At 51.4% G+C, this 24,183-nt stretch overlaps 2 protein-coding genes and 1 long non-coding RNA gene across 5 annotated transcripts; 2 read left to right on the top strand and 1 right to left on the bottom strand.

Moving 5' to 3' along the window:
* Positions 1-608: 608 nt before the first annotated feature.
* VPS4A (vacuolar protein sorting 4 homolog A) lies at positions 609-15,060 on the top strand. The gene is made up of 12 exons (XM_080828350.1): positions 609-867; positions 5,115-5,226; positions 5,323-5,470; positions 6,741-6,802; positions 6,922-7,041; positions 7,506-7,662; positions 8,183-8,331; positions 8,710-8,791; positions 9,029-9,248; positions 11,023-11,163; positions 11,907-13,865; positions 14,865-15,060. The coding sequence occupies exons 1-11, from the start codon at positions 847-849 to the stop codon at positions 12,006-12,008; spliced, it is 1,314 nt and encodes a 437-aa protein (XP_080684476.1). The 5' UTR covers positions 609-846; the 3' UTR covers positions 12,009-13,865; positions 14,865-15,060.
* On the bottom strand, positions 14,716-24,160 carry COG8 (component of oligomeric golgi complex 8). Of its 3 annotated transcripts, none has more exons than XM_080828347.1 (6): positions 23,732-24,160; positions 22,378-22,585; positions 20,556-21,383; positions 18,599-18,767; positions 17,486-17,795; positions 14,716-15,724 (listed from the first exon to the last, which is right to left on the bottom strand). In XM_080828347.1, the coding sequence occupies exons 1-5, from the start codon at positions 24,124-24,126 to the stop codon at positions 17,527-17,529; spliced, it is 1,869 nt and encodes a 622-aa protein (XP_080684473.1). In that variant the 5' UTR covers positions 24,127-24,160; the 3' UTR covers positions 14,716-15,724; positions 17,486-17,526. The 3 variants fall into 3 exon arrangements, with proteins under 3 accessions (XP_080684473.1, XP_080684474.1, XP_080684475.1); XM_080828348.1 differs by having other exon boundaries at positions 17,625-17,795; XM_080828349.1 differs by lacking the exons at positions 17,486-17,795; positions 18,599-18,767 and having other exon boundaries at positions 14,723-15,724.
* On the top strand, positions 17,533-19,278 carry LOC308358217. The gene is made up of 3 exons (XR_013968304.1): positions 17,533-17,760; positions 17,864-17,977; positions 18,604-19,278. It is a non-coding gene; the product is annotated as an uncharacterized lncRNA (long non-coding RNA).
* Positions 24,161-24,183: the final 23 nt, after the last annotated feature.

Raw genomic sequence — 24,183 nt, 5'->3', positions numbered from 1 at the left:
CAGCATCATATTAATAGTTAACAGAGGAGGCACCTGGGTGGCTCAGTCGGTTAAGCACTTGACTCTTGATTACTGCTCAGATCGTGATCTCGGAGTCCTGAGATCAGCTCCTCTTCTGGCTGCGTGCTGGTCATAGAGCCGGCTTGAGATTCTCCCTCTCCCTCTTCTCCTCCCCCTGCTCGTGCTCGCTCGCTCTCTCAAAAAGAAAGAAAAAAAGAATAAATAAAAATGGTTAACAGAGACTGTATCCCCAGTGTGGGGTACACTGTGTTTACAGTAGCTAGCTCATTTATTCCCCCCAAAAGCCAGACAAGGTAGATGCTAATTATTACTATACTCTATTAAACATAAGAAATCCAAAGCTCTGGGAGTTAGGTTTACTGTGCAAGAAAAACTGTTGTACAGGCGCTGTTTTACTAGAAATAGGATCTAGGACTTGAGGACTTGAGGTTTCCAGGCACCCTGCCTCTGGCCCCGCCCCCGCAGCCCCCACTTCCCGCCCCGCCTCGAAACCCCATCCTAGCCTCTGCTGAGCTCCCCGCCCCTAACACGCCCCCTGCCCAGCCCCGCCCGGGCCCTAGTCCGGGCCGCCCCTGGGCCGCGGGGAGCGGTGCCTGCAGTGCCAGCCGTGGCCGCCGGGGGGCAGTCGCGCGGCTCAGGCCCGACCGCTCTGGGCCGCGCTCCTCGCTCGCCCTCCGACTCTGCTCCGGCTGCGAGCGGCCACCCTGCCCGCGCCCAGCGCCAAGTCGCCGGGCTCCCCGCGCCCGACGCAGCAGCTCGGCTCCCGGGGGCCGGACTGAGGCCGCAAGCAGCGCCGCGGGGTGTGGGGCGGACCCAGGAGATGAAATGACAACGTCAACCCTCCAGGTATCTCGGTGCGGCTGGGCTCGGCTTCCGGAGGCCGGAGGAGGCGCGGCGGGGCCTGCGAGCCAGCAGTCGGGCGGGCGGCCTGCTCGGAACCCCGGCCCAGTGGCCCTCTCCCCGCCGCCCTGTCGCCGCCTCCGCCCGTTTCTGTTTTCACGCGTCCGGAGCCACGGGCCGTCTCCCGTCCAGAACTCCCGTGCCCCTGCCACCCCCACCCCCCGTCCGGCCAGGCCGAGCCCCGAGGCCGCTCCGTGCAGCCAGCGGCGCCCGAGTACCGCGGCGGGAATCAGCCTCCTGCGGACCGCACAGGCGCCGCCGGGGAAGCTCGACCCCGCAGTCGGGCTGCTGGCTCTTCCTCCTTCTGCTTCCCTTAGGACGAGTGCCCGCTCCTTCCCCAGGCTTGGATTTCCTCCTGTCGGCCCGCGACCCTTCATTCATTCCCCAGGTCTTGCCTGGTGGTGCTGGGGCGGCGCCACCTGGATGCGTGACTGACCCATTCTCCAGGTGCTGCCGGTCCTCCTGGGCCGGCGAACAGAAACCTGCCCAGGCCTCAGACCTAGGCTTCAGTGTTGGCTCTGCCACTCGGTCGCATGTGACCTTGGGCTAGTTACTTGATCTTGGAATTTCGGGTTTCCTGTCAGTGAAATGGGGTGATACCCTATAGGGTTGTTGTGACAGTGGCTCTGGATTGAGTAATTCAGGTAAAGTCTTCTAAACACAGTGTCTGCTACATAGTGCTCAAGATAAAGCCTGTGAAGGAGTTAGGCAAGACTTCGTGGAAGAAGGGGCATATGGCTGGATCCAGAAAGGATGGGTAGCATTCAGACACCTGAAGGTGGAGGAAAAAGTGGGAACAGAGGCATGGAATAAACTGGGCTGCTTGGCCAGGAATTAACTAGTGTCCAAAGCCAGACCCCACCATCCACCAGCAGAAGCTCTGATGTGTTATCACAGGGGTTTGTAAACTTTGGCTGCAGATTCCACCTGTCCAGTGTTTGTGAGCTAAGAATGTTTTTACATTTCTGTTCAAGTTTTATTAAGGAGCGCTGCATGGCTTAGTCGGTTAAGCCTCTGACTCTTAATTTTGGCTCAGGTCATGATCTAAGGGTCGTGAGATGGAGCCCTGTGTCTGCTCCATGCACAGCAGGAAGTCTACTTGAAGATTCTCTGTCTCCCTCTGCCTTTCCCCCTGCTCACACACTCTCTCCCTCTCTAAAACAAATAAATAAATCTTAAAAATAAAAGCTTTGTTAAGCTATAACTCACTACACAATTGGCACATTTCAAGTATCCGATTCATTGGCTTTTAGTCTATTCAGAGTTGTGCAACCATCATCACACTTTCAGAACATTTTCATCACCCCGGAGAGAAACTCCACACCCTTTACCATCAACCCCACAAACCTTGTATCTCTCCCAGCCCTGGGCAAACACTCAGATAATTTCTGTCCCTATGGATTTGCCTATTCTGGGCACTTTATTTCTTTGTTCATTTATTAAAAGATTTATTTATTTAGTTTAGAGAGGGGGAGGGGCTGAGGGAGAGAGAAACTCAAGCAGATTCCTCGCTAAGCATGGAGCAGACTCGGGGCTCGATCCCATGACCCCGAGATCACCAAACGAGCAGAAACCAGGAGTCTGATGCTCAACCAACTGCACCAGCTAGGCGCCCCTATTCTGGGTATTTTATGTAACTGGAATCATACAATATGTGGTCCTTTGTGACTGGCTTCTCTCACTTAACATAATGTCGTAGGTTTCTTGTTTTTATTTTTTTTTATTTTTATTTTTTTTTTTTTTTTAAATTTTTTTATTTTAATAAACATATAATGTATTTTTATCCTCAGGGGTACAGGTCTGTGAATCGTCTGGTTTACACATTTCACAGCACTCATCATAGCACATACCCTCCCCAATGTCCATTTCCCCACCACCCTCTCCCATCCCCCTTCCCCCCCGCAACCCTCAGTCTGTTTCTTGAGATTGAGTCTTTTATGGTTTGTCGGTTTCTTGTTTTTAAAAGGCTGGGAAAAGATATCTCATGACACGTGGAAATCATGAAATTCAAATTTCAGTGTCTATAAATAAAGTTTTATTGGAACACATTCCTGCTCTTTCGTTTACGTATTTTCCATGGCTGCTTTCGGTCTACAAAGGCTGAGTTGTGTAGTTTCTCCAGAGGTTGTATGGCCAGGCAGGTCTCACCTATTGACCATCTGGTCCTTTACAGTTTGCCAGCTCTTCTGTTAGCACATCTTCCTTCGTCTTGTCCTTCACCCTCATCCTTGCCGTATGTGTTACTAGAGATGCACCAGGCTGGCAGTTTTATTTATCACCTCACCCTTGTGTTATGCAAAACTATTCTTCAGACTGCAGCTGAAGCCTCTTGCCTGTGAAGTGTTGTATGCACTTGCCAGGAGGACTTAATGTGCTCTTAGGTACCTTAATCAGTAAAGTATCTCGAAGGGAGGGGAGCAGAGCATCCCTCGAGTATTGTTCTGAGCCCTGCCTTTCCAAAGGACAGACCCAAGCAAGGAGGCATGTAGAGTGAAAAAGTCCACGGAACTGGTCATGTTTGTTCTGGAGAAGAGAAGCCATCAGGGACAGGAGAACTCATTCCATTGTCTCCTCAGAAGAGCAGGTGGTCGGGGGAGAGTAGACCTGCGAAGCTTGTGTTTAAGCTAATCATCCGAGAAGGTTCTGGGCTCCTGGCCATTCCCTCTTTGTAGGTAATGGAGGTAGCTGAGCTTGAAAATAGTAGCCAACACTTTCACCTTTCCTCATCTCCTCAACCTGGTGAGTTCATTTATCATCATCTTGGCCTAACCGACTCCCGCCCATCAGTTCTGTAGAGCTAGCCGTGTCTTGCTGAGACTTCCGACTTTCAGAGGAGGAAGGGCTGCACAAATGCCTGAGCCCGGCCAAGAGCTGGTCAGGAGGTTTATTGTTTGCTGTGGACGGAACTGTGTGGACACGGTGGGATCTGCCAGCCTCATGTCCAGGGCCGATCAGCTTGAGGAGGGTTATTCTGGTAATGCTTCCTGGGCTGGTGAAGCCACGGTTTCTAAAACTGGATATGTAGGTGTAGGGCAGCTGCTTGAAAATACAGCGTGCTTTGAGTTGAGTTTAGAGCACAGGCCTCCAGGAATTGTGAGATTCACAAAAATACCCTCACAGAGTTCTTAGAAGATTCCAGAGGACCGTTCCCCTCAGTTGGCAATATATATATGTCTTTGGAGTAAGCAAGCCCTTTTCTTTCTTTTTTTAAAGATTTATTTATTTTAGCGTGTGCATATGCCAGTGGGGGAGGGGCAGAGGGAGAGACTCTTCAAGCAGACTGCCCACTGAGCACAAAGCTGGACGCCCCTGAGATCATGACCTGAGCCAAAACCAAGAGTCAGACACTTAACTGTGTGCCAGCAAGCACTTTTCTTACTAAAACTACTGGTAGGGACGCCTGGGTGGCTCAGTTGGTTAAGCTGCTGCCTTCGGCTCAGGTCATGATCCTGGGGTCCTGGGATGGAGTCCTGCATCGGGCTCCTTGCTCGGCAGGGAGCCTGCTTCCTCCTCTCTCTCTGCCTGCCTCTCTGCCTGCTTGTGTGCACTCTCTCTCTCTGACAAATAAATCAAATCTTTTTAAAAAAAAATTTTTAAAAAAAAAGAATAACCTTAAAAAAAAAAAAAAAACTACTGGTATACTGATCCATGTGTCTAAGCATCCCCTCCCTAAGGAGCAAATTTAGGAAAACCATCTCTTTTCACCACAGAGAAGCGGGTTGGGCCAGTAGGAGGATCTGGTAGAACTCAGGGCTGGCTCGTCTCTGGCCTTTGAGGGCAAGTGCGGTTCCTGGCCTTCACACTGAGCAGCACACCAAGCAGTTGGTTCTGGCGTTTCCCCTGCTCCACGCGCTGGGTCCAGGGCCACTTTTCTTTCCCTTGATGCAAGGAATAGAAAGTGGATTCTCCCCTTGAGCCCTAACCTGAGATACTTGGTCAGGTTTCCACTTACTGAAATCCAGAGTGAAATTGAGAAGGAGGTTGCTTTCAGCTGTATGAGTGTATTGTGAAGAGGGATGGCTGTCTTTTAAAGCTCCCTTTCAACATCTTTCTAGCTGATGTTGGCAAAATAGGCCGACATAATTGTGTGCATCTAACAGATCTGCAGGATTCCTGCTGCCCTGGGACCGCAAGGGCTTTTGGGTCTCTTGGGAAGCACTGAGGTATCTGAGGTATTTGCTTCGCCTTTCCAGAAAGCCATTGATCTGGTGACGAAAGCCACGGAAGAGGATAAAGCCAAGAATTATGAGGAGGCCCTCCGGCTCTACCAGCATGCCGTGGAGTATTTCCTACATGCTATCAAATGTGAGTCACGCAGGGCCCAGCCCGCCTGCCGATCGCATGAAGAGCGCCGGCCGGCGGGAGCAGGTGGGCACACCCTCTCCACTTCCCCTTTTGCAGATGAGGCACACAGCGACAAGGCCAAGGAGAGCATTCGAGCCAAGTGCATGCAGTACCTAGATCGGGCAGAGAAGCTGAAGGATTATTTACGGAACAAAGAGAAGCATGGCAAGAAGCCAGTCAAAGAAAATCAGAGTGAGAGTAAGGGGTGAGTACAGAGGAGTGGGGGACCCCTGCCGGGACCAGAGACCCCAGGAGCGTGTGCCCTTTTTCTGTGTTGCGGCCATTCCTGGTGCTGAATATTTCCATGAACGGTGTCTGGTTGGATCCGCACAGAAAAGCTGTGAGTGAAATGCGAGCCAGCAGGGAAGTTACAAGCCTTGGATTCCACATTCAGACTCTCAGGGTACATCCCGCCGCGGCCACTTCCTAGCCGGGTGATCATGGACGCGTGCCATGACCCCCTGTGCTTCCAGGCTTCTCATCTGTAGAAGAAAGATAACGTTCCTTCCCGCCCAGTGTTGCTCTAAAGGGGGGATGAGATGATGCGGGTCAAGGCCCGAAAGTAAAGCGTGGGGGGCAGTAAGGATGGAAGAAGTGCCAGCTGCTGTGACAGTCGGAGTTACTGTCTGCATCTGACAGAAGAGATGGCCCAGATCACAGAGCTGGCACCCGCTGGAGTCTGGACCCACACATAGGGCCTCTGTGTCCCACCCCAAAGCCGGTGTTTGCTCGGCAGCCCCTCACCTCGTGTGTGGTTTGCCCACCACAGAGAGTCCAGTTAGCTGAGCATAATGGCCAGTGGTGTCCTGGAGGCGAGGGGGTGGGCCCAGGCAGGAGGGTCATGCGGCAGGAGAGAGGTGGGTGGTGTGTCTGCCGCTCCCCCCAGAGCTGATGGGCTCTGTCCTCGGATGGACAGGGTTCCCCAGAGAGCCAGACATACTCTGGGAAGGGAAGAGGAGGGGGCAGGAGGTGAAGCATCTTTGGGGGGGCTGGAAGAGTTCTGAGGATGGCTGATCACTTAGGACCCATTAGGGATTGGCCCTGGGGTGAGACCTGTGACCTTGTTCCTTTCCCAGGTCCCCCGCTTTAAACCTTACCTCCTCTCTGAGTCACAGCCACTTGCTGTCTGGTTGTGAATCTGTGTGAAAGGCCAATGACAGCTCTGGTTGCCCACCCAGCTGCTCCTGAATTCCAGCCAAAGCGTATAACCCTCACCAGCCTTCTGGAGAGAACACACATCTCTGTTCTTACTCCATTAATGAAGAAACAAGGATGGGTCATGGGAGTGTTTTCCTGGGGATGCGGAGGGGAGTGTCAATTACAGGTGGTCTGAGGCTCCCTGAGGTCCCTCGCCACTGCTGAGCAGGGCAAGTGGCTCTCTACCACTGGGCCAGCAGCCAGAGCCTGGCCTTGCTCTCAGAGCCTTCTTGCCAACTGCCTCTTGCTTTAGCCTGTCATCTTCTGTCCTTCCCCAGCAGTGATAGTGACAGCGAAGGGGATAATCCAGAGAAAAAGAAATTGCAAGAACAACTGATGGGTAAGAGGCTCACCCACCAACGGCGGTGGGGGTAGGGGTGTGTGGCGAGGGCCCCCTGGAGGGTCGGCTCACACTCATCAGTCGGGCTCCAGGTTGAAGGCTCTACTTGCCTCTTGCAGGTGCTGTTGTGATGGAGAAGCCCAACATTCGGTGGAATGATGTGGCTGGCTTGGAGGGGGCCAAGGAGGCCCTCAAAGAAGCTGTCATTTTGCCAATTAAATTCCCACACTTGTTCACAGGTAAGAGTTGAGCTACTTTAGGCCCAAATGGAAAAATAGCAGGCTTCCGAGGAACCCAGCGCAGGGCTCACACTCGGAAGGTGTCCAGGAGCAGGTGGCCACTCGGCTCTCTTGGCCCTCAGGGGGTGAGGGCCCAACCTTCCCTCTCAGGGCTCTCGGTGGAGAGAGGCCCCAGGGTCTACCCATCACAGCCGTCTGCTCCTTGGCTCCTCTCTGGTGTCAGGAACACCTTTGCAACTAGAACTTTGACTTGACTCCCAGTGGGTGAGTAGGGTCAGGAACCAGTGGTAGCCAGTGTCATATCCACAGTTCTGGGGGTCATGAGCCAGGGCTAGGAGCAGGCTCTCAGCAGGTAATTCAGTTCCCTTTCTTCATTTGCTTCTAGAATCAGTCGTCTTGTAGAATTTTTCTGTTCCCTTTCCCCAGTCAGGAGGAAGCTCACCTCAGTTTATTCTTTGTTGTAGGCAAGCGTACACCTTGGCGAGGGATACTGCTCTTTGGACCCCCTGGTACAGGGAAATCCTACCTGGCCAAAGCGGTGGCCACAGAGGCCAACAACTCCACCTTCTTCTCTGTGTCCTCCTCAGACTTGATGTCTAAGTGGTTGGGGGAGAGTGAGAAGTAAGTCAGCTGCCAGGCCCTGCTTCCCTGCCCTTGAGCCACCGCCCAGAGGAACTGCTGTTGGGGATCATGGAGAAGGAGCCAGTGGAGGGGAATCCTGCTAGCTTGTTGGGTGGGACACTGTCCTGACAGAGCTTGCCCAGACTGAACGGGCGCGCTGGGGAGAGGAGTCCTCGTGAAGGGAAGGCAAAGGCACTCCCAGTCTTTGGGTGTCAGCCGGGTGTCCTCTGTTGGGGACTTCATGTGGTTCAGTTATTTTCCACACCGACTCCCGTTTTGCAGAGGATGACACCGAGGCTGAGCGGAGGGGAAATGACTTGTCCTAAATCCAGAGCTAATGAGTGGGGCTGTCGCCAGGGCTGGCTGTTCCTCATGGCACAGTGCTGCCGGAGGATCTGTAATTCTGGCAGGACGGGCGTCCTGACCTGCCTGTGGGAAAGGCAAAGAGAAGCAGTGACCGGGCCTTTGGCTGGGATGTGTGCGGGCATCCTGATCCCAGCCCCACTTGTTACCTTCACAGGCTAGTCAAGAACCTGTTCGAGCTGGCCAGGCAGCACAAGCCCTCCATCATCTTCATCGATGAGGTGGATTCCCTCTGCGGGTCCCGCAATGAAAACGAGAGCGAAGCCGCCCGAAGGATCAAAACGGAGTTCTTGGTCCAGATGCAGGGTGCGTGCCAGCACCGCGTGCCCTCCCCGGGGCCCGGTCCGCCTGCAGCCAGCCCAGCGCGTCGTAACTTCTTCAGCTGCGGCTGGGTCTGATGATCCTTAAGACAGAGGGGAGATGTCAGAGCAGCCCTTCTCAGCTCCGACTCCACAGGCCTGCAGAGAGGTCGCCCTGGCCTTTGGCCGCCAGCCTTCTGTCCTTCCCGAGGCCGGCAGGGCTTCAGAGAAGGCTCGTGGCCCAGCGGAGCCGGTTGGGGCCCTGCAGGTGGGGGCACGGGGCTGGCCCCAGATCGGAACACAGAGGCCCCTGAGGTGCTTCCCCCAGGTGCTCCTGTCCTTGCAGGTGTTCTGAATCAGTGTCTGTGTTTCCCTTTCTCCACAGGGGTGGGGAATAACAACGACGGGACTCTGGTTCTTGGTGCCACCAACATCCCCTGGGTGTTGGATTCAGCCATTAGAAGGAGGTGAGTCTTCCCTGGTAGGTGCGGGGGGCCGAGGTCTTTCTCCCGCTGCGGTGCCCGTGGTCTCCTGCCGCTGCGGCTGTGGGTGCAGACGGCCTCCGCTTACCTGGAGGCCGCCTCGTGTCTGTGTGGTGAGCAGAGTCCTCAGTGAAGCCACCTTCTGGAGGGCCCCAGCACCCCTCTCCGCGAAGACTGTTACGCCCTCTCTTCTCAAGTCCTGCCGCGTGCTTGGCTCTGTAGGTTTGAAAAGAGGATTTACATCCCGCTGCCTGAGGAGGCTGCCCGAGCCCAGATGTTCCGGTTGCACCTGGGGAGCACTCCCCACAACCTCACGGAGGCCAACATCCACGAGCTGGCCCGGAAGACGGAAGGCTACTCGGGTGCCGACATCAGCATCATCGTGCGGGACTCCCTCATGCAGCCGGTCAGAAAAGTTCAGTCAGCGACACACTTCAAAAAGGTGAGTGGAGGGGCGCCTGGGTGGCTCGGCTGGTGAAGCGGCCAACTCGTAGCTCAGCTCAGGTCTTGATCTGATCAGGGCTGGGAGCCCACGTTGGGCTCCACTCCTGGTGTGGAGCCTGCTTTAAAAAAAATAGGTGAGTGGGCCAGCAAGGAGTTGTCCAGAAAGCGTCACAGGAATGGGGATGCCAGCTTTCCCTGCCAGTTCCTTGGCTGCTCAGGGGACATTTCTTTGGTCTCATGGAGAACCAAGGACAAGTACGTGAGCCCTCTGGCTCCACGGACTGGGGTTGCACCTGCTCTCTCTTTGCCTGTTGTTCTTCCTGTGTGAATGTGACCATCTGCCAGAGGTCATGGCCCCATGCCAGTCACCTCTGCCACCTCCACAGTCAGCGCTGTGCTGTCGTGTGTGGGGCCCCCACTCAGTGTCTGAAGAATCAGCGGTTACAGAATCACTCGCTCTAAGGCGGAGCTCCTGTCACACAGTGTATCTGTGTCAAGTGTCTGCCAAGGGTCCTGCTGTGCACCTGGTGCTGTTCTAGGACCTGGGGAGACACTTGGGACCACACCAGACAAAAATCCCTGTCCTACAGGAGTTGAGGAGATACTCATTTCTTAAAGGGTGATGAGGGGGAAGACAGGGCAGGAGATGGAGTCTGGTGTTTCTGATGTTCGGAGTTGAGTGGGCAGGTTGTATTCTTTTTTTTTTTTAAAAGATTTTATTTATTTATTTGACAGACAGAGATCACAGTTAGGCAGAGAGGCAGGCAGAGAGAGGAAGGGAAGCAGGCTTCCCACAGAGCAGAGAGCCCGACGTGGGAAGAGCCTGATGTGGTGCTTGATCCCAGGACCCTGGGATCAAGACCTGAGCCGAAGGCAGAGGCTTTAACCCACTGAGCCACCCAGGCACCCCCAGGTTGTATTCTTTTAATAATAAAAAAAAATTGGGGCGCCTGGGTGGCTCAGTGGGTTAAGCCTCTGCCTTTGGCTCAGGTCATGATCTCAGGGTCCTAGATCGAGCCCCGCATCGTTCTCTCTGCTCAGCGGGGAGCCTGCTTCCCCCGCTCTCTGCCTGCCTCTCTGCCTACTTGTGATCTCTGTCAAATAAATAAATAAAATCTTTTAAAAAAAAAAAAGTTAAATAATAAAAAAAAATTTAGTTGAGAGAGAGAGAGGAGTTGGGAGGGGCAGAGGGAGAGAGAATCCCAAGCGACCCCCTGCTCCTTCTCACAACCCTGAGATCATGACCTGAGCCGAAGTTAAGAGTCAGGTGCTTAACTGACTGAGCCACCCAGACACCCCACGGCAGGTTGTATTCTCAAAGGATAGGCCACCCCAGATAATATCTGAGTCAAGAGTTGAAGGAGGTGAGGGAATTAGCCTTGGGGATATTTGGGGGGATGTTGCCAATAAAGCAGACTGTGGTTAGAAGAACATTTTTGATGTCACTACATTTGTGGTGAGATTTGATGGAGTCACTGAGGAAGAGGAAGATACTGAGACACTTCAGGCCACAGATCGCGGTTCTGGAGAACAGTGCCTTAAACATGCTGACCACAAACCTCCAGAATCCTACCGTGAGCCACTTTTGACTGCCAGCCTGAGACTTCTGAAGGAGTCATTCTCTTCTCAGACTGATTAATGACCTAGAAAGCCAGGCACGCATTCATCCTCTCCCACTACCTTCTCTTCAGGACTCAGAAATCTGAGGCATCCCATCCCTTCCCCAGTCATCGAGGTGGAGCCCCTGCAGCCTGACTCCTATTTGATTTCAGGTCTGTGGCCCTTCCCGCACCAACCCTAGCGTTATGATCGATGACCTCCTGACCCCATGCTCACCAGGGGACCCAGGGGCCATGGAGATGACTTGGATGGATGTCCCTGGTGACAAACTCTTAGAGCCTGTGGTTTGCATGGTAAGTGGCCAGCTGGGAGAGGGACTACACAGAGCCCAGAAAACTGGGGTCTTGGGCCTGAAAATAAAAATAGGCTTCTCTCCTTAAAAAAAAAAAAAAAATGGGCTTCTCCCCTTCCCTGTCCTGGGCTGTTGTGGCTCCTCTGAAACAGAGAATGGCCTTTGGGGCTCTGGGTAGCTGGGGCTCCTGCTGTTAGACTCAGCGGGGACCCAGGATGGAGGCCATAGCATGAGCATTTTATTTTATTCAGTAAGAATAAAGTCCCTCTGGCATGACTACATCATTCCATGGGTTTGGTTTGTTTTGTGCCCAGGAGGAGGCAGCGAGTGTCTGTTGGCAATTGGCTTTGGTGTCACTGCACAGGCAGCCTCATGGGACTAGTCTTCCCCCCTCCTCGTCCTGGTCTTCCAGATGGTCTTGCCTGTCGTGTGGGGCAAGTGTTTGTCAGTGTGGCTGGTATGGCGGGTGTGTAGTCAGAACGAGCTTCTCCCAGCAGTTAAGACATGAGGGGAGTTTGAATTCTCTCAGACAAGAAGTAGGCCTGTTTGGGAACGACACGAGCCGCCTCTGGAGGGAAGAACGGTCCTGGCACGGGAGACATGCATGCAGGCACCAGGCAACCAGAAGGAGCTTTGCCTTTGGGGCTGGGGGCTTCTTCCTGCTGGACCCCATGGGTCTGCGACATAGAGAGGCTGAGGACCTGGGCCTGGCTCCTCCTCAGCTTCGTGCCCTTGTCTTTGCAGTCGGACATGCTCCGGTCTCTGGCCACCACTCGGCCCACCGTGAATGCAGATGACCTCCTGAAAGTGAAGAAATTCTCAGAGGACTTTGGACAGGAGAGTTAAAAATTTCTTCACTTGGTGACGGTGAAGGTGGGAGGTTGACTGGTGTAATAAATCCACGGCACTCCCCACGTCAGTGGCCAGACAGCGCTCCAGGGCTCGTCTTCACGTCACTGCGGCGTCCCCTCTGCTGTCTGGCTGCCGGCTGGGGAGCAGGAAGGAAGGGCCTCCCTGGCCGCAGAGACGCGGAAGCACATTCAGCACCGGGTGGAATACTGGTTCTTCCTCCTTCCTCTCTCTTCTTCTGGATGCTCACCAACTCCTTGTCCTGCCCCTCTGTATTTTTTTGTTTTTTTTTTTTTTTTTTAAACCTTTCTTTGTTCCCCTAAATTAATGCTGCTTGGATTTTCTTGTTTATAAATAAAGTTAAAATCTCCCGGAAGCGTCAAGGGGTGGGAGCAGCCCGCACTGTGGGGCTGTAGACCTTCAGGACGGCTTGCAGCTCCCTCAGCCTGTCCCTTCTAACCCAAGTTTTACTCCCTGCCTTGGAAGACCACGAGTCAAACCAAGCCATTCCCAACCTCCTAGGTCAGCATCCCAGGCCCTGTGTCCTCTCTGCAGGACAAGAGGATGGTTTTTGTGAGCACAAAGCTGTGTAGATCAGAATGAGTGAAGGCAGTCAGGTGGGTTTTACTGCTGCCTTTTCTTCCCTCTGAATGTGAGACCACCACACCCCCACCACTGCCCCTGGCTCCCTGCCCTGGAAACGGGCTAATAAATCCTTTCCCTCTTGAGCCACCTGAGTGATCGCATCTTTGATTCTTATCTGGGCTCCTTGAAGGCCATGCTTGCTTCCATGAGAAAGACCCCCTGCTCTTCTCTCTGTGCTCTTCATCAGACAAGGGTACTGCCAACTGCCGCAGTTCCCACCGTTCTCCAGTCAGGCTGGCCGGATCCTCCCCCCACCCAGGGCCTTGCACCTGCAGCACCTGGACCCTGTGGGCCAGACGTGGCCTGTAGCTATGTTTGGTTTGGCTTGCTGCCAACACTGAAAAATCAAGAGTTGATGTAAAAATTCAGATTTCTGGCTTCTGGGAGATTAGGCAACCTGTAGCCACAGCTGAGCGGGGGGCTGCCCTGTTCAGAGGCAGAACACTCTCTCCAGCTCACCCATCCCCACATGGCCTGACTTGTGCGGATGAATACACAAAAGGCCTGCCCTCGGGCTCCTCTAGCTCCCCTCCTACTCCAAAAACCGTGATCATTGCTCCAGGTCTTACCAGAACCCAAACTGTCCAGAACTGATGTTGCGGCCGACTCTTAGATCACAGTAGCCTTGCACCGTGGTGATCTTTGATTTGGTTAGGAATGGCTGCTGAATTGCGACAACTTTTTGTTGGGCTCCTTGAAGCCTCAGGCCCAAGTGCTCCTCTCCAGTGTGGGTACATCAGCGCTGCCTCAATACCATGTGACCCCTTGGCAGCAACTATAGCTGGCATCTTTGTCACTTAGGAATCCCCAGGGCTCTCACTTTAGTTATGTGCCCTCAGCCAGCAGTTATTGTTTGTGAACGCTGGACTAGAAGCCAGCACAGGACACTGCCCTGCTCGTACGATTTCTTTTTAGCTACTTGTGTTTTCTTAGTCTACCTCCAGCCACCTTTACTTGAATCAGGTCCTTGCTTGCTTTATTTTTAAAATCTTCCTTTCTATTGCTCAGACACCTTGACAAGTCACGGGTTAACAGAAACAGGCTGCTGGGGTTCATCTTCACAGCTTTGGTCGCGGCTGTCACAGATGTCATGCCTCTCCATCACCAGTGACAGGATGCAGGGTGATGACTGTCCTATTCACATGTGAGGCTGAAGTCACTGCAAACTGATGGTGTGCCCTCACCATCCATGCTAAACACCGCTCACAGGTACAGAGGCATTTCCTCCCCTAAAAGCTAACTCTGAAATTCACTCCTCCCTACCTGGGAATTCTGTCCCAAACCTTCTGTCTACCTTGGCTTTCACTTCGGTAGTTGACTTCTAAGGTAGCTGACTTCTGAAACGTTCCTTAGCTCAAGATGATTTGTGAGTGTGGTTATTGTGGCTGATACATCTCCCTGAGGTGGGTGACGTTTTATTAGAAATGCAGATATGTGGCTTTAGGCTGTAGTAGCTAGTTGGACAAATCCTCCTAGGTGGATTTGCTTACAATAGTACACCTCCTGTTGTCAGCAATACAGAATTTCAGGTTTTCTCCAAGGTCCATTCTGAGCAGCCACATACTCTCAGGCCCCCAGCTCAGAAAGCTGCAGGCAGATGTTACCAATCTACATTACAAAGGCATCTGTAAGGACATTAACCTCAGAGCGAGGTAAGGAAGCATCAGAATATTCTGAAGCCACCCTGCAGGAGCTTAGGAACATTGTCCAAAAGGAAAGGAGGGTCACTGACTTCCAATTTTCATAAGGATCCATGTTTTTAGTACACACACCTCCCCAGTGGCTGAATATCTAACATGACCTTGGAGCAGTGCTGGCTCCTATTCCCTTCCAAAGTTTAATGCAGAGAGAGCCAGTTACCTTTGGCTTGACCCTGTAGGGCCCCAGAGGGTGGTCTGTTTAGAGAAAGCCATACTGGATCCGTTTAGTTAACTACTGTTTAAAACAAGTTTTTTCTAAACAACTTACTGGACTGACTACATGGGTAACAGGATTTTGAGGATTGTGGTAAGAGTACCTGTGTTGCAAAATTCAACATAAAAATGAGGCAAGACCAGTATCTAGAGAAACAAGTTCCTTTACATCTTGCAAAGGTCTGACAGTATCTTAAGGCTAATCATTGGTCAGGTTGATGCTAATTTATTTTTCCAAAAATAATTGTGACCAGGAAGCACAAGTTTTGCTTTGTTTCTTTTCTAATTGTGACAGGAAGAGGTTCATTGCTTCCTCAACTATCATCCCTCCCCTAGCCCTGACCCATGAGCTCCACCAAAAGAATGAGCCAAACAGCAGCTGCCCAAGAAATCTTAGCAGGGAAATCATCACCCAAAACTTGTGACCCTGGTAAAATGTGTGGGTACTCATTTATGTTAATACCGTCATTAAACACTTCATGAACTGTGACCATTCTGTTCTGTTTTACTTATACAAGCAAACTGTTGTTCAAGGCAAAGGACTCTGCAGGTAAGACACATACAAGCCCTCTCTAAAAATAAGAACTCAGTGAAGATGGTCAACCACAGTCTTAACCTGCATTTTTAAACAAAGCTTTCAGATATTAGGGACTATGTCATTATCAAATCTTGGCTTGGGGTAGATTATACAGGTCTATGAAATAATGTCTACTAAGAGTGGTTATTTATTTTCCCCAATTATTACCATACAAAATCATCAGGAAATGTTCACTCTTTCGGGGGAGTTCATTTTCCTCTCAAGTTGAAGGCAATTATTTTGTCCATGGCTGATTTCAGGGCAAACATTTTTGATATATTCCTCCAACCTGGTTTGGCAATTCATTGTTTTCTGTCAGACCAAACCAGTATCAAGTTGATACCAGGCAAGTCATCCCCAGCTCAAATCCCAAGTGTTTGTGTTTTGGTTTCCAGAATCCTCAGATGCAGCAGAAAAAATTTAGTCATTCACCTCCATCCAGTAGACGTTTGTAAATGTCTTGCTGTCCATTTTGTCAATGAACAGGCAGCCCTGCAAGTGGTCCATCTCGTGCTGGATGATTCGGGCTGCCCATCCGCTCGCCTGCCACATGACCTGCTCCCCTTTGGGGTCCAGCCCTGCAAAGTAAGTTATAGCCTGGTTAAGGATCTGCTCAACCGCATCATTTTTAATCTGCTCACCTTTTCCCTGCCTTTGGCTGTTCACAGAAGGCAACATGAGAAGAGAATGTAGACAGCAGCCCCTATTCTTCCCAGAAAAGATGCCTCAACTCTGCGCATTACCAAGTATTCAATGTGGCTCTAACTCTGACAATAGGTTGCCGGACTTACTGTGGGGCTGAGATGAGGAATGATCTTTAAAAGGTGCCTCATTTCTAAACATTCCTCCCATTTCTGAAGTACTGCTGATTTATTTCAATTCCTAAGAGTCTTTCAACTTGGTACACTATAAAATTAAGGGATACCACTTACTTTCTGACCTGGACCAAGTGGCCTACTCAAGAGGAGCAATCTTCCCAACCCCAGCAACAAATCACATTCCACAAGATATCCTGCGGTATGACAAACATGTACGGCTCATCATCTCGGCCTAGGGAAAACTGGGTCCCACTTCTCCCATTCCACCACGACGGATCCAATTGGGTAAAAAGGGTACGTGTGTGAGACAGCCAGGGAGAGGGCACACAGTAGTGAGGTACGGTCGGAACTAGGCCACGTTCCCAGCCCAAGCCAAGTCCCTAACAAGCTGTCTCTGCTGTCACACTAGCCCCCATCCCCATCGGTCAGTCTTGAATCACGTCCCCTGCAGGGTTCTGCCGGCAGGCTTCGCTGAGCCTGCACTTCACAAATCTGCACTTTAACTGGAGCTTTGCGAAAACTACATAGGACCAGAGGTCGCCGCTTCCATGGGCAGAGGGGAAGAGACGCACGCGTTTACCCAGGCACCCCAAAGCCACCGCCCTGCCCCTGCAGCACCTGAGATCTGCACGGCCTGGAAGCGGGGCACGCAGGCCAGGAAGCCAGAGACGCTCTCGCAGCCCTCAGGGAAGGTGACCAGGCGGCTGTCTAGCACCCGCAGGCTGGGGTTCACAAACACGCGCAGGGGGAAGGGCTCCATCTGGCGGGCCTCGCGCAGGCGCGGCGGGCAGGCGCGGAAGAGCGCCTCGGGGAACTCTAAAGCCAGCACCTGCAGCGGCACCCCGAGCTGCGGAGCGCTCAGGCCCACGCAGCGCCGGCTCCGCATCACCTGCACCAGCCTCTGCACCAGCCGCTGCAGTTCGGGCCCCGCCAGCTGCGCCGGCTCCACCGGGCAAGCCACGGTCCGCAGCGCCGGGTCGCCGACCTGACACACGCGCGGGTAGGGCGGCTCGGGCGCTCCCAGCACCAGACGCCGCACGTAGCGCCAGTAGGACCGCCGGCGCGCCGGGCCCTCGAGGCTGTCCCGGGTGGGCGCTGAACTGCAGGCCCGGGCGCCGCCGCCCGCCGCTCTCCCTGCCCACGATGGGCCTGGTCCCAAGCAGTGACGCGCCCGCGCTAGCAGCGTCCCCAGCAGCAGCCGCGCTCCCATTCGGTCCCCGGTGCGCCGGGCAGATCGTCCCGGTCCCCACCGCCCTCCCCGGCCCCCGTAGGCGAGCGCTTCCGTCGCGGGGGACGCCGGGAAGCCGAGTTCCCGCGCGCCTTCCGGAAGCGCGAAGGCGGCCTCTACAACGCAGCGCACCTCCGTTACGTCAGCAGCTTTATTGTTGAATTCCGTGTTTTTATGTATAATCAACCGTTTGCAAGCGTGACGCATAGAGGTTCCCCCTTTCGTATGCGCTCACGAATGCCTTCGCAGCCTAACCCCTGGGGCTGCCCCATGCTCTCCAAGGCCGGCCTCACCTCTCCGCGGGCGCGGCAGGAAGCGCTGGCCGCCCCGCCCCTTAGGAGTCCGCATCAGGGGCCTCAGCCGGCGGCGCCTCCGCGGAGTCCGCCTGCTCCTGCGCATCCTCAGAGCGAGCTGCAGCGGCGGGTTCCATGCCTGACTCCTCGGCGGCGGCTGCTGGCGCTGCGAGCTCCGGCACCAGCTCCTTGTCATCTAGACAGAGGACCAGCTCTCTCTTCGGCAGGAGGAAGGCAAGAGGCTCCTGGACGAGGCCGATGTTCACATGCCCAAGGTTTCCGTACTTGGAGAGCTGAGTGGGTGGAATGCCTGACCCAGAAGTAGAGAAAGTGAAATAGAAAAAACGTTTAACAAATTTAAATATTGATGTGTTCCAGGGGAAAAATAAAACCTTATAGGACGTAACAGACACAATTTCCACAATGCCATACAGTGAAAGCCATTTTTGTGATTTGGGACAAGAAACTATACTATAAAGCGAGACTTTGAAGGTAATCTGGAACAACACAGTGGAGGGTTGATGGAGTTAAGAGCCAAGAGAACCTCAGAAGGCATTGGCTTCCCTGTGCCAGGCCCAAAGAGAAAGCTGGGGGGAAAGTTGCCAAGAGCCACTCTGCTGGTGTGGCCACTGGACGACTGCCCAAAGGGAAGCTCTGTTTCCCCCAGCCTTCACTCCTGGCACAGAGTGAAGTGGACACAGCGAAATGAAGACAGATTGGAAAAAATCTTTTCAAAATACCTTTTCTGGACATTTCATATTAATAGAGTCATACAATATGTGGTTCTCCTGTAACTAGCTTCTTCCACTTAGCCAGATACACACATACTGTATTATTTCATTTATATGAAATGTCCAGGAAAGGCAAATCTGTTGTAACAGAAGGCAGATTAGTGGTTGCCAGGGGCTAAGACTGGGATTGGGTAATGACTACACTGGGCAGGAGCGTTCTTTTTGGGGTGATGGAAATGTTCTAAAACTGGACAGTGGTAATGGCTGTACATCTCTGTATACTTACTAAAAAAACAATGAATTTTACAAATGGGTGAATTATTTAGTATATGAATTATATCAATACAGTAGTTTTCAAGATCTTTCCCCTCCTTTCTCTTACCTAAGGTCTGTGCTATCTGAGCTGGTGGAAAAAGGACTTGGAGACAGCGATTTAAATAAGGAACAAGGTCTTCCAGGAAGACAGTGCAAAACTGGACAAAGAGCTCTTGCTCCCCACTGCTGAAAGCAGCCTCTTCTGCGCGATGGAAGGCCAGGATTGTTTTGGTTACCTAGGAGACAGGGGCACCATCAGTCACTAGACTATCACCATCAGTGGTACCTGAAACTAAGCACAAATATGCAGCCCTCAAGTTTTCATAAAGAAAGTCATTCCAAACAGTACATTATATTACTGTCTTGTTTAAATTCAGAATTGTGGTCTCTCCACAGTTCTTTCACTTCATTGATGTACTTCTGACCCAAACCCAACTTGTTTCATTACTGGCACACTTTCCACTTCCAGTGGAAGAGCATCAAGGTTCTTGATTCCTACAGGAGATGGACCAGAACGATATCGGATCCAGGAAAATGAGGCAAAACTATAAAATATTTTTACTGAGTAAGGCTTCTGAGGTTCCAGGAAGCTAGACCACTAAAAAATTTTAAAAGAACACTGAGCTAAAAAAGAAGTTCCACATAAAAATAACAGAGCAACCTAGCTGACGTTCCTGGTTCAAGTCCTAGCTGTGCCACTTGCTGGTTTTGTGACTTCCAAGTGATTAAACACTTTGTGCCCCCCTGTTCCTCAGTTTCCTTATCTATAAAGTAGGGCCTGCAACAGGATCTACCTCTTAGGGTTGTGAGGATCAGTTCTCAATAGGTATAAAGTATAATGAACACGACCTGACATGGAGTAAGTTCTACATAAATATTAGCACACTACTATTACCTCAATTTCATTGACTACAAAGTTTCAGTGCTCATGCTTCCTTCCTCTTATAGGAGGGCATTAACAAACTTCTTCTTCTTCTTCTTTTTTTTTTTTTTTTGAGTAACACAAGTGGGAAAGTTTATTAAAGCAAAAACTACACTCTTGAGATATGAAAGTGGGCAAGCCCAAGAGTAAGAGAGCTGGGCCCAGAAAGATTTTATATAACCATGTCACAACTGCCACCTCGCTGACAGCAATTGTAAGATGCTCTAAGTCATAAGACACATCCCATTATCTAAAGGTTTAAATATGTAAAAGATGTGCAGGATATCATTAGTTTTAGTATTTCTTGTATTGTGTAGAATTCTAAGATGGTTCTTATGAATCCCACCCCTGGTATCCACGCCTTTGTGTAATCCCTTCCCCTTGACTGCAGGCAGAATGTGTGGCTTGTTTCTAACCCCTACTTAATATGGCAAAGGTGAAGAATTTTGCAGATGCAATTAAAATCCCTAATCAGTTAACTTTGAATTAATCAAGGGATATCCTGGTTGGGCCCAACTTAATCAGATAAGCCTTTTAAAAAAAGGTTGAGGATTTCCCTACAAGAAAAGAGACTCACCCAGGAGAGTTGCTCTCCATTGGCCTGAATCAGAAAGCCACACTTTATGAAGGGAGGTGGCTTCTAGGACCTGGGGGCCTTAAACCTACAACTGCAAAGAACAGAGATCTAACAACATGAATGGGCTCGAAAGGAGACCCCAGGCTTCAGATGAGACTGCCGCCTGGCCAACACCTTGACTGTAGCCTTGTGAGATCCTGAGCAGAGGACCTAGGACTCCCAATCCAAAGAAACCGGGAGACAATAACTATGTTATCTTGGCTGCTATGTTTGTAGGAGTTTGTTATGTAGCAGGAGAAAACTAACACATTACTCAAGTCATTTTTACAGGTGAGCCACTTCATGTATTGTCTAGGTCCCATCATGGGGGACCAACCAGAGCTTCTCAATCAGAAAAAGTCTCTAAAACTGCACTAAGCCTAAGTCTGCAACCACATATCACACAGACTGATTTATTTTTTTACAAAAGTCTGGCCACCTGTTATCAAAGAAAGCCCCAGGAGGGAGCCAGCAGAATGTGCTCACCTTGACAAGAGCGTCCTCCAGGGCCCTAGTCACTTCCTGTGCCAGGGCCACAGGGCAGCAGAGGCGCAGATCATTGAAGGCAACCAGAATATTGTTGAGGAAGCAGGCAAGCGGGGGGAAATCCAAGAGTACCATGGGTGGCTGCAGGGTCCCCGGCTGAGTGACTGGCACAGAAGCAGGCAGGTTACTGCTGCCCAGGATGGCTGGAGCTGAGATGAGGGTGTAGGAATTCATTTCGTCCTGGAACTTCTCCACTGCTTCCTGAATTGCTTTCTGGAAAGTGCTGATGGCCACTCGCTGGAAAACAGGAGCCAACTGGCCCCGGAAATCAACCCCTACCCGGCTGAAGGACAGCCCAAAGTACATGCACTGACCCAGCAGAGAATCTAGACGACCACCAATGCCCCGGTAAAGGTCAGTCTCCAGCACCTGCAGGAACTGTGAGACTCTCTGTAGCACCCAGCCATAGAAGATGGCACTTTCATTTATAGTGTGCTCACCCGTGGCAGGGGGCAACAATGGGTCCTCATCAGAGAATATGGCACGGTACTGGGTGATGATATCGAACAGATGGACACGGCACGCCTCAATGGTTTTTGTGATGTGGAAATAGGGATCGTCATTGGGGATGGCAGTCAGAATGGAACGGAGCCAAGCATCTCGGGCCTGAAGAAACTTCACCCTCAACTCAGCCTCAGTGAAGACATCCATGCACCGGAGGAAGCTAATGACACGGAGGCAGGCGGGGAGCTGGATGTTGGTTCTTAGTTGCTGGATCAGCTGGCTCAGCATCAGCTGCATGGACTGGCGCACTTCGTTCACGATGCCCTGACAATATAGGGAGTCGGTCACATCACAGTGGGAATGACACTTCCGGGAACCCAGTCCACTACCTCTGAATATTGGAGATCAACATTCCCACTGCTTTCCTGATATGAAGATTTCCTAAAGTTGATGTGTACAGGTTTACCAACAAAGATCGTGTTCACTGTGGCCTACAAGCCCTGTTTAGTTGTCCTGCTTCACCAGCTTTCTAATTCTGTCCCTCTGCTCACTGCAGTCCAGTCACACTGGCTGTCTTTTTCTTTTTTTTCTTTTCTTTTTTTTTTTTAAGATTTTATTTATTTATTTGAGAGAGAGAGAGCACGCACACCAGAGGAAGGAGGGTCAGAGGGAGAAATAGACTCCTTGCTGAGCAGGGAGGCCAACACGGGACTCGATCCTGTGACTCCAGGTTCATGACCTGAGCTTAAGGCAGTTGTTTAACCAACTGAGCCACCCAAGCACCCCTGTATTTCTTAAACACTCCCAACTTGTTCCCTCCTCAGACTGCTATACCTGGTCTTTCCACTTTCTGGTTTGCTCTTTCCCCACATCTTGTGTGGCTGGTTCCTTCTCATCATCTGGGTCTCAGTTTAAATATTATCTCTCCAGCAGAGCCTTTCCTCACCACTCTACCTAGGGTACCTACCCTAGTCTCCTACCCATTCCCTAGTTTATTTCCTTCAGACAGTTACCATTATCTGAAAGGATCATATTATTTATTTATTTACCAACTATCCGCTTACATTCATGAAATCTAGGACCTTCTGTGCTTTGTGTCATTGTCTCACCAAGACCTAGATCAGTGTCTGGCACATGATTAATATTTATCAGTTGAATGAATGAATGAATGTTTCATGTTCAAGCCTGCCTGGCTGCCAGAAACCTAAATAAAACATGCAAAATTTCCCTAAGGTTTCTGCCTAAAGGTTCAGTGATAACCACAGAATTACTGATTATAAGAACATCAGTATGTGTCCTTTTGGGGCAGTGTGGCTACCTGGATGACAGGGATGGAGGAATATTTCCTTTCCAGTCGGCGAACATAGGCTGCAAGCTCCAAGGCCTCTTCATAATAGCCGTTCCGGACACAGGTGTCCATTAGCTGAGGAATCTCCAGGATTTCCAGGATTTCCGTGTGCCGGTTTAGAGTCAGGGTGTTCATCCGGCGGTTGGAGCTGATCTCCTCAGCCTCTTTGACAAAGTTCCTAGTAACAGACAGGAGAATATTGGTTGCTCACTACTCTACATCCAAAACTTAGCTACAATTACCAAGAATTTATGATGAACTGGACAGTGAGCTGGATGGTTTATGATTTAATCTTCACACCAAACCTGTGAGGTAAGTACTATCACCCTTGAGGCAACTTTAATCCCAGAGAGGCTAAGCAGCTTGTCCAAGATCACACAATTAATAAATGATAAAAATCTGTGAGCCCAGATTTGCCACTTAACTAGCAGTGGCAAGTACTAAGGCTCTCTGAATTCTTTCCTTATTGGTAAAATAGTAGTAGGACCCACCTCATAAGTATGTGAGGATTAAATGAGATTATGTGTATAAAGCATTTAACACAAAACCTGACACACAGTAAATGTTAATAATAGCTATTCTTTTTGTGATCACTAACCAGCTTAGAAGCTATAACCTTACCCTCAAGTTCCCTCGGCCTCTTCATCTTTTCTTAGCATGTTGTTCCACTTATAACTCCACAGTCTTCACTTCTCCATAACTACAGAGACCTGCTTTATGAAGTCCCCTATATAGGAACGCGGGCGGAAGGGTACAGAAGCTATTGTCAAATATCCAAAGACTCAAAACTTAAATTTTATCGAGAAAGGCTGAAAGGTAGAATTAAGGATAGTAGACTGAGGCCTAAAGAGGCAGAATATGGCATAAAAAGGAGAGATTTTTTTGGATAATTTTTGCTGCCTCCAAATGAAAGGATTTCGTTGTCAGCCTTCTCTCAAAGTTTTGGACGGTCGGCTTGTGTAGATTATAGCTGGCGACCGCAGAATGTTAGCTATGTCAGACCCAATAAGTGCTTTGCATGGATTCTCTAGTACTCACAACAGTCCTGTGAGGGAGGGACGTGCTGCTGTTTTCCAATCCTGCCTTGGAAACTTACTAGCTTCCAAGTGCCCACAGATAATCCCCAAGCTGTCTCAAAATCCTCATACATGAAATGGGAATAACAGTACCTACCTCGAAAACTGTTATGAAGCTTAACTGGATTTTTAAAGTGCTCAGAGGAGCGCCTGACCCATGGTAACTGCTATGTGCTACTTATTTCTTTCATCATAAATGTCAGCTATTACGGTTGCTAAAACCCCCCTTAGTGCCAGGCCCGCCGCACCTGCAGCTCTGCTGGAAGCTGGGCAAGCGGTCGAGCAGGCGGCCGAGCGACGCCTCCACGTCGCCAAAGAGGCGGTGGATGCGCTCGGTGCACTCGGCGCCTCGGATGAAGGTCTTGTAGTTGGCAAACGCCAAGTCGCGCGTCTGCTGCAGCAGCTGCGCTCGCTCTTCCGCCAAGCGCTCGGGCTCGCGCCTCAGCCGCTCCAGCCCGGAGCCGCTCAACTCCCGGAGGTAGCGGCCCACGTCGGGCCGCTCCCGCCACTGGGCCTCGGGGAAACGGTCTCGGAACAGCGATGCCAGGAGCCCTTCATCCTCCACCTCCCCGAGAGCTGCGGCAGTGGCCGTCGTTGTGGCAGGCTCCGTAGTTGACGAAGCGACTGTCGCTGTCGCCGCCATCTTCCGGCAGCGGCGTCACTTCTCCTCCGGCCCTGCGAGGGCGCTGGCTCGGAATCC

The sequence above is a fragment of the Martes martes genome, assembly GCF_963455335.1.
Source record: "Martes martes genome assembly, chromosome: 17".
Classification (NCBI taxonomy): domain Eukaryota; kingdom Metazoa; phylum Chordata; class Mammalia; order Carnivora; family Mustelidae; genus Martes; species Martes martes.
The sequence above is the reverse complement of the archived record's forward strand: the minus strand, read 5'-3'. Positions and strand labels throughout refer to the sequence as shown.

Bases quoted from the DNA above. Each gene is read 5' to 3' on its own strand.
- VPS4A (XM_080828350.1), top strand. From the start codon at position 847: ATGACAACGTCAACCCTCCAG. The intron at 8,792-9,028 runs GTGAGTCTTCCC...TTGGCTCTGTAG, and splicing joins GATTCAGCCATTAGAAGGAG to GTTTGAAAAGAGGATTTACA. The intron at 11,164-11,906 runs GTAAGTGGCCAG...TTGTCTTTGCAG, and splicing joins TAGAGCCTGTGGTTTGCATG to TCGGACATGCTCCGGTCTCT.
- COG8 (XM_080828348.1), bottom strand. From the start codon at position 24,126: ATGGCGGCGACAGCGACAGTCGCTTCGTCAACTACGGAGCCTGCCACA. The intron at 22,586-23,731 runs GTGCGGCGGGCC...GTCTGTTACTAG, and splicing joins AGCTTCCAGCAGAGCTGCAG to GAACTTTGTCAAAGAGGCTG. The intron at 17,796-18,598 runs GTAAGAGAAAGG...CTTCTGGGTCAG, and splicing joins TCAGATAGCACAGACCTTAG to GCATTCCACCCACTCAGCTC.